Genomic DNA, 12,943 nt, shown 5'->3' on the forward strand with positions numbered 1-12,943 from the left:
CAAAGTAATCTTTGTACCTGAGGCATTGCACCCCTTAATGTAAGTGACATCACCTCCTCCGCCGCAGCAAATTGACAGCGGTACCATGTGCTGAATTTGTGTTCTGCATTGAACACATTTCTTCATTAAGGCAGCACAACTCCCACAGGCACATATGTGACCACATGGACGGAATAGGACACTGGCCTTGCGATCCGAGCAAACAACGCACTCCTCAATCTGTTGAAGTTTATAAAATTATTCTAAGAAATCAAAATAATTTCGGATGAATTTTAATGGTTTCTGCGTGATCAACTTACCTTCAGTTTTGTAAGAATATTCTCTCTGCAGATAAGACATTTCTTCACTCTTGGAGCACAAACGTTGCAACAGGCAACGTGTCCGCAAGGGCTGAAAAGCATTTCACGTTTTCCATCGGTGCAAACGAGACATTCGTCAATTGTTCCCGATGGTGCTGCGGTTTCGATGTCATGTCTAAGAAGAAAAATTCATATATAAATGGGATGAACAAATTTCTTTAACAAAAATTACCGTTTACCTTATGCTAATAAATATTAATCCCTTCAGGGCTTTTGTGCATATATGTGGACACTTGGTTTTATTGTATTTTGGATTATATTTTGAAATTAAACAAATTTTTATGCTGTTATTAAAATAAAAAATTCATCCCTGAAGAGATTGAATCGATTTTTGTTATTTAAACAAGTAAACAAAAAAAAACAAAAAAAGAAATGAATCAAATATGGATATAAAAAAAGAAAAGAGTGAAAACGATACTGACGATTCTTTGTCTTTGTGACACGTTGTCAAAGTTTTACAAAGATTTGGATCTGGACATAGATCCAAGGGTGTTTGGCCCTTTTTGTTTTTCAATTCTAGATCGGCACCATGAGCTGCGAGGAAGCAAGCGATGAAGGAACTACTTTTCTTGTCCTGACCCTGTGCACCAAGACCCATTAAAAGACGACCAACGTCTCGGACGTCCTGCAGCTGTCGCAGCTGTGACAAAGTGTGATGCCTCAGAGCTTCGTGAAGTGGCGTGTCACCGTCTTTGTCGGCCACGTTCAAATTTGCACCTTCTCGTACCAATAACTGCAATCAAATGATAATACATTGCAAATTATATTCAATACCGTTTAATTTATTTTCCCTCGAAAAAAAAAGTTTCAAATTTGTCCGATAATGTTCTGCGCGAATAGAAATAAAAAGAACAATCCTTAATAATAATTTCTTGACATACGATACGCGAATTTATAAATTAATACATAAATTACGCTAACCTGTTTTTTCTATTTTTTTTTTTTTTTTTTTGAATTAAATTTGATAAATTGATTTTCTATCAGAAGATAATAAAAATGTTTCTCTACGTACTCGGACAATTTGTGTATGCTGTCGTTCAACGGCGAGATGTAGAGCGGTCTGCAAATTCACATTTTGCAAATCTAGATCGGCTTTTCCAGCACGCGCCAATTGTTCAGCGACTTCGACGTGATTGTTCAGAGCTGCCAGATGAAGAGCCGTGTATCCATCGTCCTTTTTCTCGTCGACGATCCACGGCCTCGGTAATTTCGACAGCAAAACGCGCATAGCACTGTAACAATGGAAAGAAAAAGATATTGAGTGAAATAATAGAAAATAAAAAGGAGGAACGACGAAGCGTTTAATCGTCGTTAAAATTGTCCCGACCTATCTTCCCTTTTTTTCTCTTCTCATTTTCTTTTCTTTTCCATTCTATTTCTCTCTCTCCCTCTCTCTCTCTCTCTCTTTTTTTTTTAATCCCTCATTCTCTTTATAAACAATCTCATAATTCAGAAGAGCGAACGTTACGGGCTAAATAATTACGGTCTTCTTACGCTAGCGCAACGACGTACTTCTTCTTAAGAGCTTCGTCCTGCTTTCTTGAGAGAGTAGTAGGGAGTAAGAGAGATAAAGATAGAGAGAATAAATTATTTCTTGTTCTAAACTTCTCCACGATTTTCCTGGAGTACAAGTTTATGTTACGATTAATAAACGAAGTGGAGGATAATAGGTGGAAAAGGGGAAAACGAGATTTTACTTTTCTACCAATTTTATGACCTACCAAGTCTGTAGGGTCTTGACGTAGTAGAAGGTCTTAGATCAATTTCATTCAAAGATATAATATATAAATTTATATGTAATACTTATGTATATATGTGTATCAATGTATATAAGAAAATATATAAATTTTTAGCTATGTCACATGATGTGTATGTGTATGCGAACGTGATCGTGAAATCGATATCGTTGAAATCCATTCGTTTTATAGCCATCGGGACATCGGGAGTATCATTAACAGATGCGATTGTCAATTAACGAATATCATAAACTACGGTTATCGCGGCGGTTATTTTGGAAGATTATTATTTAGTACCGAAGCTGCGTGTACTATAATAACCATAACCGCGCGTATCCGCTTCATGGAATCGATCGTATCTCTCAAACTCGCGGTTTTCGGAGGTTCATTATGTAAACGATTAATGCGATACGAAGATATCGAGGATTTTATGATCGCAAGATACGAAGCGTTATGTTGATAGACACCATTTTGATTTATTCCCAAGTCATACTCGTCGTCTTGGAACGTTCTACATATTTGCTCAATATACTTTTATTAAACATTAAAATTAAATTTAATAATCAATTCAATATTTTCTATTGTGAAAAACAATGTAACGGGGTGTTTAAAAATTATTTACATTATTTTTGTTTGTTGTAACAAGTGGTTAACAAGTTTAAATATTTTTTTGCGGATTTCTTTTTTATAAAATTTTAGGAAAAAATTTATTTTCTTTCTTTTTTTTTTTACGTACAAAGTTTGTTTGTAAAGATACAATTCATGGATCAGCTAAAATAACATACCCTGTCATTAATTTTTTTGGAGATTCGTCAAAGACATTGTTTACAATATACGGATGACAGACATTGATGATTTAAAAGCAATCACTGTTGCTACTGAACGAATTGATGCTAAAATGCATCAACGTACACGTGACAGCATTTGAAAGCTTTACGAATGCACTAATGGTATACATATCAAACGTTCGTAACATTATTATTTTAATGAACAAAATGTTGAAAAATATACATTTTAAAAATTAATAAGCAAAATTGAATGATAAAATTGCATAAATAAATTTTAGATATCCTGTAATTGAAATAAACGTGCCACAACTTTGCACGAATGATTGATTGACTTTAAAATTTACAAATTAAAATTCTCTTTGAATTTACCACAATTATAATTGCACACGCAAATATTATATTTAAAATTATTATTTAAAGAATATTATTTATTTATTATTTAACCAAGTAAAAAGAATACAAATTTTAATCTCGAAGGAAAATTAAATCGACGAATCAATTTGTGCAAAAAGTTTTGACGAAATCGAAGGAAAGAAGAGAAGAGAAGAGAAGAGAAGAGAATCGTCATTTCTAATTACGGCCCTGGTATATGGACCCCATGGAGAGATTCTGTATCCCTGAGGTTTCCTACGATGAGAGACAGCTGTCTTTTGACAAGGCCTCCTCCTGGAGGCCGAAGGAACACTGCTGAGCCACGACGCAGCTTGACATACTACTATGCACGTGTTACCTCACATGAATGTATACGCTATCCGTTCGTGACATGCGATTAGGAAGACTGCCTGTGTCTTTTGGGAACAATGATTAAACCTTAAATATCCCCTTGGGTATATAATAGATGAGATATAGTACAATATAAATGATAATCACTAATTTACCATTATTTTCTTACGGGGTTTGTTTTCATTTTTGATTAAAAAAATATTGTATCCTTCATATTTAATTATTGCATTATTTATTCAGAACTTATACGTATTATATTATTATATTTCTTTTCATAATAATTTATTGTTAAAAAAAAGAAATGAGTAATATTTATATTAAATTTAAATTTAAATTAAATAAAATGGGGTTTGAAGACTCTAATTTTTTGTTAATTTATCTAGTCAAAAAGTATATATTTCGATACTGGTAACATCACATTTACAAAACTAATCTTAGATTTCAACTGCAAGAGTAATAAAACAAACCAAACAGTTTCAATTAAGTTTATTTACAGTTAGAAAAAATAAATAGTTTTCCTTTTTTTTTTTTATAAATAAATTTCTCCAAATAACTTCTTCTACCCTAACACACACAATCCAGACGTGAAAGCTTATTACTTTTAATTTGAGATATTTATTTGACGAATATTTCTAAGACACACGTGCAAGAATAAAGGAACGTGTATAAATATGTAATATAAATGCAATAGATGTACACTAAGTGGTCTCCCAAAATGAAAGGACCTCTAATTTCAGGTCAAAATAAAAAAAAAAAGAAAAAAGAAAATTAGTAAAAATGTGCGTATAGAATGCACACTATAGTGGTACCAAAAATATTTAGAGAAGGTCCTCGAAATCGTTAAACCTTTCAAGTGTTAAATTTATCATTGTGATTTATTCAAATTTTCGTTCAATAGTGTATATAGTTTGTGAATGTTTAAAACAAAAGCCACTATTATTTTCTTACTCTTACAATTTAATTGAATTCTTTATCGCGACATTACGATGCATTATTCTTGTCTCCACACGGGCATCGTTTCCTTCCGATTACAACGCAGTCAGAAACATTACTCCGACTCCATAAAATCTTTACGACGCGAATATAGCCACGTATACGGCCAAGGCTCATGGTAAAAGGGAACCAGTCGGCGACGGAGGGGGTGACGTTGAAGGCTTCTCCCTTCTTCATGGATTTCTTTTTCGTAGGCGTCATAACGACAACATGGGTTTTTGCATTCCGTTCTTATAGTAACGACGTGTCCTCGTTGTCGTTGTCGTTGTCATCGTACTCTCCAATCCACATCCCCACCCTTCACAAAGCTAGAGAGTGAGGAGGGTTGAAGGGCTTGCACAGAAGCTAGCCGTGCGTAGATATAGGCAACTTTTCCGACATGAATATGCAAACGGGTAGTTCCAATGTTGCCATTATTGCGTTAATAACAATAAATCGATTATCTTACAATTAGCAATTTGTTTGCGTTCCAATCTCCTCCTCTTCCTTTTCCTCCTATTCCACCCTTCTCCTCCCCTTCTATCAACCCTTTTTCCATCCTTTGGTCACGTTGCCGAGATAGGACAGGTTATTATCTCATTATCGAACGATTAACATCTATGATATATTTATTTGAATTTTTATAACGTTCGTTCAATTTCTTTTATCTCTAAATTTAATTAAAATAAAATATTTATTTTTTCTTTTATATATGTTCGAATTTTAATTCGAAATATAATTAACAAATATTTGATGACAGTCAATTTGGTTTTTATGCAGTTATAGTAATAAAAACAAAAGTGTTAAAAGATAAACGAGCCTATATTAGATTGTTTGGAAAACCAAAAATAAGATAATATTATTTTTTATAAAATTTGTGTGCGCTAATATTTGAATAGAAAATTCAAGGCAACGCATTTATATTTCAATGTATTTTGAAAAAAAAAGAAAAAAAAAATATAAATCGATCGGCACGAACTTTTTGATCAATTCAATAGCATATTATTGGGGTAGAAAAATGAATTTTATTTTCTACTTTTTAATTAAACGTATTCTATCGATTGTATTTGCGAATTTTGAATTTTACGTTATTATCCGTTTTGGTGAACATCATTGTTACTTAATTCTATGTTGAATGAAGCGAGATGCGTATATTTTGAAGGCATCAAAGGGGTATCCGGAGGATACGAGCTATCGAAGGATGTGCGATCAAAGTTTGAGCGTCGCCCATAGCCTCGAGGCTCCTAGGATTCGGATCATTAGCTGCTATCTCGAAACTCCAAGTAAATAACAAACAGAAGCATTCGTGCGCGAGTATTCCTATCGCAAGATAGGAATCTTCAAATCATTACAACGCTAAGTAAAATCGTCTTTAATGTGTATCCGAATGTTAAAGTTAGATAAATATTTTAAATTTCAATTAATTACCAATACCAAAATTATATCCCACGCGTTAAAATCCAAATAATGTTTTCCAGAAATATGAATAAAATAATTTGATATAATACTTTTCGCATTATTCTTAATCCGAAATTGTATTCATAATATCATTTCGATACGAATATTACGATATTATAAACAAATTATTTAAATTACATGACAGATTTTATGAAATAAAATGGTTTCAAAATATAAATAAAATCATTTTATATAATACTTATATATATATATATATATATCACATTATTCTTAATCCATCATATTATATATATATATATATCACATTATTCTTAATCCGAGATTGTGTCCGTAATATCATTTCGATAGTAATATTACGATATTATAAAAAATTAAAGTATAATTTATTATCATTATAATTGTGTAGTGACAATAAGGAAGAAAATATTAATGGCAAAGAAATGATTGGATTAAAAAATAATTGTGAGAGAAAAATAACTGTGTAAAAAGAGACACATATCGGAGAAATAAAATCACAGATGAGGATCGAGGAAGATCGATCATGGCCTCGGTCACTCCTCGGTGTTACGCAGTCGTGAGTTTATGTCGAGAGAGCATTTAGTGAGTCAATGACAGTCGTTCGAAGCATTCATTTAGCGGATTCGTGCGTGATCTTTCCATCTCTTTTCATCACATTCCCTCTTACCCCTCTTCACCAACTCATTCTATCTTTTTCTGTCTTTAAACGATCATGAAAAGAGAAGGAGGATGGTTCTGGTGTTCCGTGGTGAGTCAGTGAGATGATCACGTGCCAACATGCTAAATATAATTGACACTAAGCGATTTACACTGCGAGAGAAATCAATACGAATATGCGTTAGAGATAGATTTTTTGTTTGTTTTATTTTTCATTTGATTTGATTTGATTTGATTTGATTTTTTTCCTTTCGATCCGATCGAGACATTCGAATCGATTCGCGTTCTTCATCATCGTCGTCATAGTCCATTTATTTATGTCGAGTTTAATCCATACAACACGTGTCTTATGTATTCATATTTCTATATGCAAGTAAATACATAAACGTATCTTCTTTTCGAGTGCAAGTGTTCCAAGCAGAGAGAGAGAGAGAGAAAGAAAATGATAGGATGATCGTAGTAGTTTTTGATCGAGATCATAGTACTTCTACTTTCATCACGATCAAACGTTCAACTTTCGTTTCATCTTCAACCAGAGACTTGGGATCTTAATGTTATCTACTTTGATTTCTACTCGTTATTCAAAGAGAAAGAGAAAGAGAAGAAGAAGAAGAAGAAGAAGAAGAAACGTTAGGTGAGTTTTAAGATAAGATGAAATATTTCTCCAAGTAAATATCTCTTCTTTAAACGAGACTCTTTTTCTATAATCAACTTCTTCTTGAAACGTTTCTATCTGTTTTAAAGTATTTCGCAATACGTAGAAGCTCTTTCTTAATATTGTTGATCCTTCTTTTCGATCAACATACGTGTATACACGAATATACATATACAGATAACACGAATACACATATGTATATCTAAAACATTATTTATTTAATCCGATTTATTTAGATAAATATCCTCGTATGCGTTCTCGTTCTGATTCACGCCTAGCGTAAACGCGTACGCGTTTCAGATAATCAATTATACTTATACTATACATTTCTTTTTGATCGATTGACGTCTTTGTATTATTATACGAGATCCACACACACACACACACACATCTTTCCTTTAGTTTCTTTATTAGAATTTTTTACGAAGAATATATTTAGATAAAAGGAACAGAGAACATTCGTAAGATTTTCACGTACATTTTTTACGCTTGACTTCGTTCTATCCATCTATTCCGTCTATCTTTTTTTTTTTCCTTTCTTTCTTCCTTTCTTTCTTTCTTGATCGTAGATTTCGAATGATCGTTGTTCATCTTCCATTTCCTTTTTATCTTCTTTACTTTGAAATTCAACTTGGAAAAAGGATTGAAAGATTTTACCGCGTTGAAATATTAAAAAACGCGTGCATCTTGAGTTTCAGTGTTTATGAAAGGAAATTTTTTATTTTAAATTTTAAAATAAGGACTTTACATCTATTAAATTAATTCTCGTGTGGCACGATATCATTCTGAGAATGAAAAAAAAGAATGTTTTAGATAAAAAAAATTACTATTCTTTAAATAATAATTAAATTGAAATTTAAATGACTTTGTAATCGTTTTATAAATAAAGATGAATAATTAATTTCCTCCTACTAATCGGATAATTTTTGTCGGAATAATTTTTCTCAAAAAAAAAAAAAAAAGAAGAAAAAACTTGGTAGCGTTACATTTCTAACCCCCGAGTTGCATATTATTATATTAAATTAATTATACAAATATGGAGTAATAAAAAAAAAATAATACAAATTTCGCATACATACGTTATCCGAATAAATTAATAGTAAGGGGAAAAAAATAAATAAGATTAAAAAAGAAAATTACAGAGATATATATACTCATGCGGTGTGACGTTTAATTTTTAAAGTTAATATAATTTTATAAAGATATGAGATTTAAGGAAAAAAAAAACAAGATAATATTAACAGGATAGTAAAGCCGATAAATAAGGTAAAAGATCGAAGCGTTACATTTCTCCCATAAATCGTCTTTCTGGATTTCGGAGCGTACCGTTTGGAATCTTTTGCGAACGCGACTAGTCGTACTACTATTTATCTTCCTCCTTCGATCGTGTAGATATAACATTACCACCATCACCACCACCATATTCGATAGATCGTTCGAAAAACTTTCAGATTTCCTCTTGGTCCGTTCGTTTGCATGTGTTTCCAAGAAAAGTGATTCTAACTTACATATATATATATATATTTCTCGCGTAATAAATAAATAAATAAATAAATAAAAAAGAAAAAAAAAGACAGAAAAAGGGGCGCACGTTGCGAACACGTACACATTTTTGATGGTGTTAGTGGTTCTGCCGTTTCGTAGCTTTCCGACTATCGATCATCGAATTCCGGAAGCGCATCTACTTTACGACGAAAAGCGATAGATTTTCTAACGCCCACTGTACCCCCCACCCACCCCTACCCCATACTCGAACTCACTTTACACACTCACACACGAACGAACGAACGAACGAACGATCCTTCGTCCTGTGCCCAACCCAAACTTCGATCCCTAATATTTGGCTATCCCTTTTTTATCCTTATCCTCAACCACCGGATATTTTCTTCTTTGCGCCTCCTCTTTTTTCTCGATCTCGACGTTTGCACGATCGATTTCTTTCGACGACTCTTTCTTGTTTACCATGCTTCAAACAGTATGTGTTTATGGGTGTGTTTACTCGATTACGTAGGTGGTAGATAGATGTGTAGTAGATGTATAGAAAAGATCTCTGCTCTCTTATCTGTAAACTCATTGATTTATCCACTTCATTCCATTAAATATTTTTTCAATTTATTTATCTAGAGTATTTTTATTTCTGGTATAAAATCTAGGTAACTGGGTAAACGTTTAGTGATATTGAAAATACGTACGTGTATATATATATATGTATATAGGATATTTCAAAATGTCTGAGCTAAAATTTCAGGAGTGGTACTTCGGTACTTTAAAATAAGAACAAAAGTTCGTGTAATCATCGTTTCCAAATGATAGCTGTTATTTGTCTTCCAGTAATTCATATAACTTTACTGACTTCTCTTGTTACAACTATTTACAAGTAAGCTTCTTATTTCGAGTTGTTAACTAATTCAAACAACACCTGGTATATTTTAAAGGAGCGAAAATATTTATGATAAGACGTTTCGTGTATTGAAATTGAAGGTAAACAACAATTCGAAAAAGTTTCTAGGAATATTACGTGAAAACACGCGTATAATACAAAAATGATTATAATGCGGAAAACAAGGTTATAACTTTTTTTTTTCTTTCTCATTTTAGAACACTTAAACTACCCTTTAAGTTATGCTTACATATTTTGAAACAACCCGTATATATCGATCTTTATCGTCTACAGCTGCACTCGATTATAGAAGTTGCATTCGTGCAAACATCATGATCGTTCGATGCACTCTTACGTATGCAGTTGAGAATGAAAGGAGGGTGGAAGGGATGTAGAAAAAGATAGAAAAAGAGAGACAGAAAGAGAGAGAGAGAGAGAGTGAGTTGGTTCGACATTGGCAGTGCTCGAAATATCCACATTTAAATTCCGATGAACTAGATCGAGCCGATCGTCGCTTGATCGATTAGGAAGGAAGGAAAGAGAAAGAAGAGAAGAAGAGGAGGAAGAGGAGGAAATGGATAAAAGAGAAAGAGAGATAGAACGATATGCTGAAACTATGAGAAACGGTTGGCCATCGTGACGTAATTTCCGGCATACCTCTGGCACTCCCACTGACAACGAAAGAAAGGTTTGAATCGATTCAAAGCGAGACAAAGTTTCCAACTATAATACCTATTAAAATTTACACGATTGTGAATTCTGACAATTACTAAGTTGCATATTTCTTTTTTTATGCACTTTTTTCCTAATAAAAAAATTCCTTCGAAATGTAGGTAATATTATTTGAAATAAGTACTTTCCTATATCTTCGTATTTGCACAAGTATTTAATCAAATTAATTATTTTCAATTGTAATGTTTATTAAAATTTACACGAATTTTAAATTTAACAATCATAATGTTACATATTATTATTTCATGCATGTTTTTTTTTTTTTTTAATAAAAAATACGTTCAAATTATTTTAAATATTTTGTCGAATATACACTCTCGTGTATGAAGCTTCGTTATTATAAGTAATTTTGTCACTAAATTATTTTGAATTGTAATAACTATTTAATCTTACCCGAACGCGAACTCTGTCAATTATAGAATAATTTTATATCTCGATTTTTGGTGGATTTTGTTCTAGCGAAAAAATACGTTTACAATTATTTAAATATTTTTGTAAACATATAACCAACTCGTGTATCTTCGTATTACAAGCCTTTGTGTAATTTAATGTAACAGTCACAAGTGGCTGCGTGTAATTTTACATGACAACACACTTGGGGTAACTGTACCTTAACTGAAACCGTACCTAATGTGGAACACCGAAACATCTCAACAAATAAACAACGAAAACTATCCAAAACCATGCGAAATAATTCGCTTTTTCTTTTTTTTTTTTCACAGCGTTGTAAATCAAATTCACCATGCGAGAACACGCGTAATTAAATTAAATTTACTAAAATTTGAAAAAAAAGAAAATAAAATGTCTTAAAAACAATTTCAGCGAACCATAAAGAAATCTTTTATATTAAATATACTTGGATGGGGCAAATATTATATACGGTAGAGTAATATAATAATTATCAGAAAGTATCGTTGATTAATAAAATCTCGTACAGTAAAATTCAAGGATATCGATCATGGTCCGTTAGAATAGAAAGGAGGAACCGAGAATTCCAACTTTTATTACAATTTTCGAGTTGTCAGACATCGACTCGAGTAACGCTTTGCTCGTCTCCGATTTCACGAGCTGTTCTAAGGGTTGCTGATGTTCACAAGAGAAAGAGAAAGAGAAAGAGAAAGACAGACAGACAGATAGATAGATACCAAAAGAAAGAGAGAGAGAGAGAGAGAGAAATAGGGATGGTTATTTCGCATCCTTGTTCGCGAGAGAGCTCGGTCTCCTCGTCGTGACGAAAATTGAAATTCCTCGGGGATAACGTCGAAGGGGTTAGGTGGCCGTTGCCGCAACGCCAGTCAGCAGAAGGGCTTGTCAGGAAGGTAGTGAGGTGAAGGAGGAGAAGAGGAGAGGGGGAGGGGTGGGGTAGAGGGGTAGAGGGACGTGGAAATGGGGAGAATGAAGAGGGTGGTAGGAAGAGAGGTTAGGGTTAGTGAACCGTAGGAAAACTAAATCACAACTACCAACTAATTCCATCCGACTAGGGTGGAAGCGGGGGAGGGGGATGGGAGAGATGAGTTTGGATTCCCGTGGAAGTGGAACGAACGTTCGGAACGTCGACGGTGTGTCCTGAGTGTCGATGGAACGTTGCTGCCGCGTACCTACTTCGCGGAATGAGGGTTGAAGGGGTGAGGAAAGGAAAAGATAATGGTTGGGTGGTTGGAGGAGGGGGAGGAAGAAGAAGAAGAAGAAGGAGAAGAAGAAGGGGAAAGGGCGCGACAAGAAAGCACTTCAAACGCACCACTTTCGACTGAAGCTCACGTAATTTATGCGTTCAATACCCGACCACGCCACTGTGCGGAGAGAAAGAAATAAAAGTTGGGTTGGGGCTTAGAAAGAGGGGTCGCTGAGTTTGTCCTAAAAAAATGTATTAATTCCAAGTCGCAGTGAGACTTTCAAAAGTTATTGCAAAAGACGTTCGTTCGTTAGGTATACTCTCTTTTTCTTTTCCTATCTTTTTTTCCTTTTTTCTATCTCGACCAATCAAAATCACTGCGGAATGGAGATACGAACAGATCCATCCTGTGGGAGGAGAAAAGAGTCACAGCTGCGAGTTTTCACAGAATGATATCGAATGCTATTCCTTTTCGATTCGATTTGAAATAATTCTAATGTGACCGAGGAGTTTGTTTTAATTTTTCTTTTTTTTTCTGATCGATTATTATATTATATTAAAAATAAACAGTGACAGAGTTTTTTTTTTCTTTTTTTCATTTCATTTGGAATTGTCTCGACTCTTTACGTATTTTTTTTTGTTTTTTTTTTTTTTAGTTTTAATCAAGGCTGATCTCCTATTATCTTCTCTTCCATCTTCTTTTTCTTCATAAACCAGAATATGCAATGATGAAAGTCTTTGAAAACTATACTAATTTGTAATTTTTGTTTTCTTCTTAACGATATCTTTCGGAACAAAAGTGATAAGACGCGAGAGAAAATTTTGCCCCTTCAAAATTGACTTCGAGTTGATGTCATAACTAAAACAAGCTCGGGTACTACGTGCTGGTGTA

General features: G+C 33.4%; 1 protein-coding gene across 2 annotated transcripts in view; it reads right to left on the reverse strand.

Moving 5' to 3' along the window:
• The window catches only part of LOC106786877 (E3 ubiquitin-protein ligase mib1-like), a 401,756-nt gene that overhangs the window by 1,587 nt on the left and 387,226 nt on the right, over nt 1-12,943 (reverse strand). Inside the window, exons 2-5 of one of the 2 annotated variants that reach the window (XM_014748747.1) lie at nt 1,372-1,591; nt 782-1,092; nt 300-474; nt 54-219 (exon numbers count right to left, since the gene is read on the reverse strand). In XM_014748747.1, the coding sequence (XP_014604233.1) occupies nt 54-219; nt 300-474; nt 782-1,092; nt 1,372-1,591 (872 nt within the window). Of the gene's footprint in view, nt 1-17; nt 220-299; nt 475-781; nt 1,093-1,371; nt 1,592-12,943 lie in introns of both variants that reach the window. The other variant, XM_014748746.1, reaches the window with a different exon arrangement.

Source organism: Polistes canadensis, unplaced genomic scaffold, assembly GCF_001313835.1.
Source record: "Polistes canadensis isolate GaletaPanama2010 unplaced genomic scaffold, ASM131383v1 scaffold_87, whole genome shotgun sequence".
NCBI lineage: Eukaryota > Metazoa > Arthropoda > Insecta > Hymenoptera > Vespidae > Polistes > Polistes canadensis.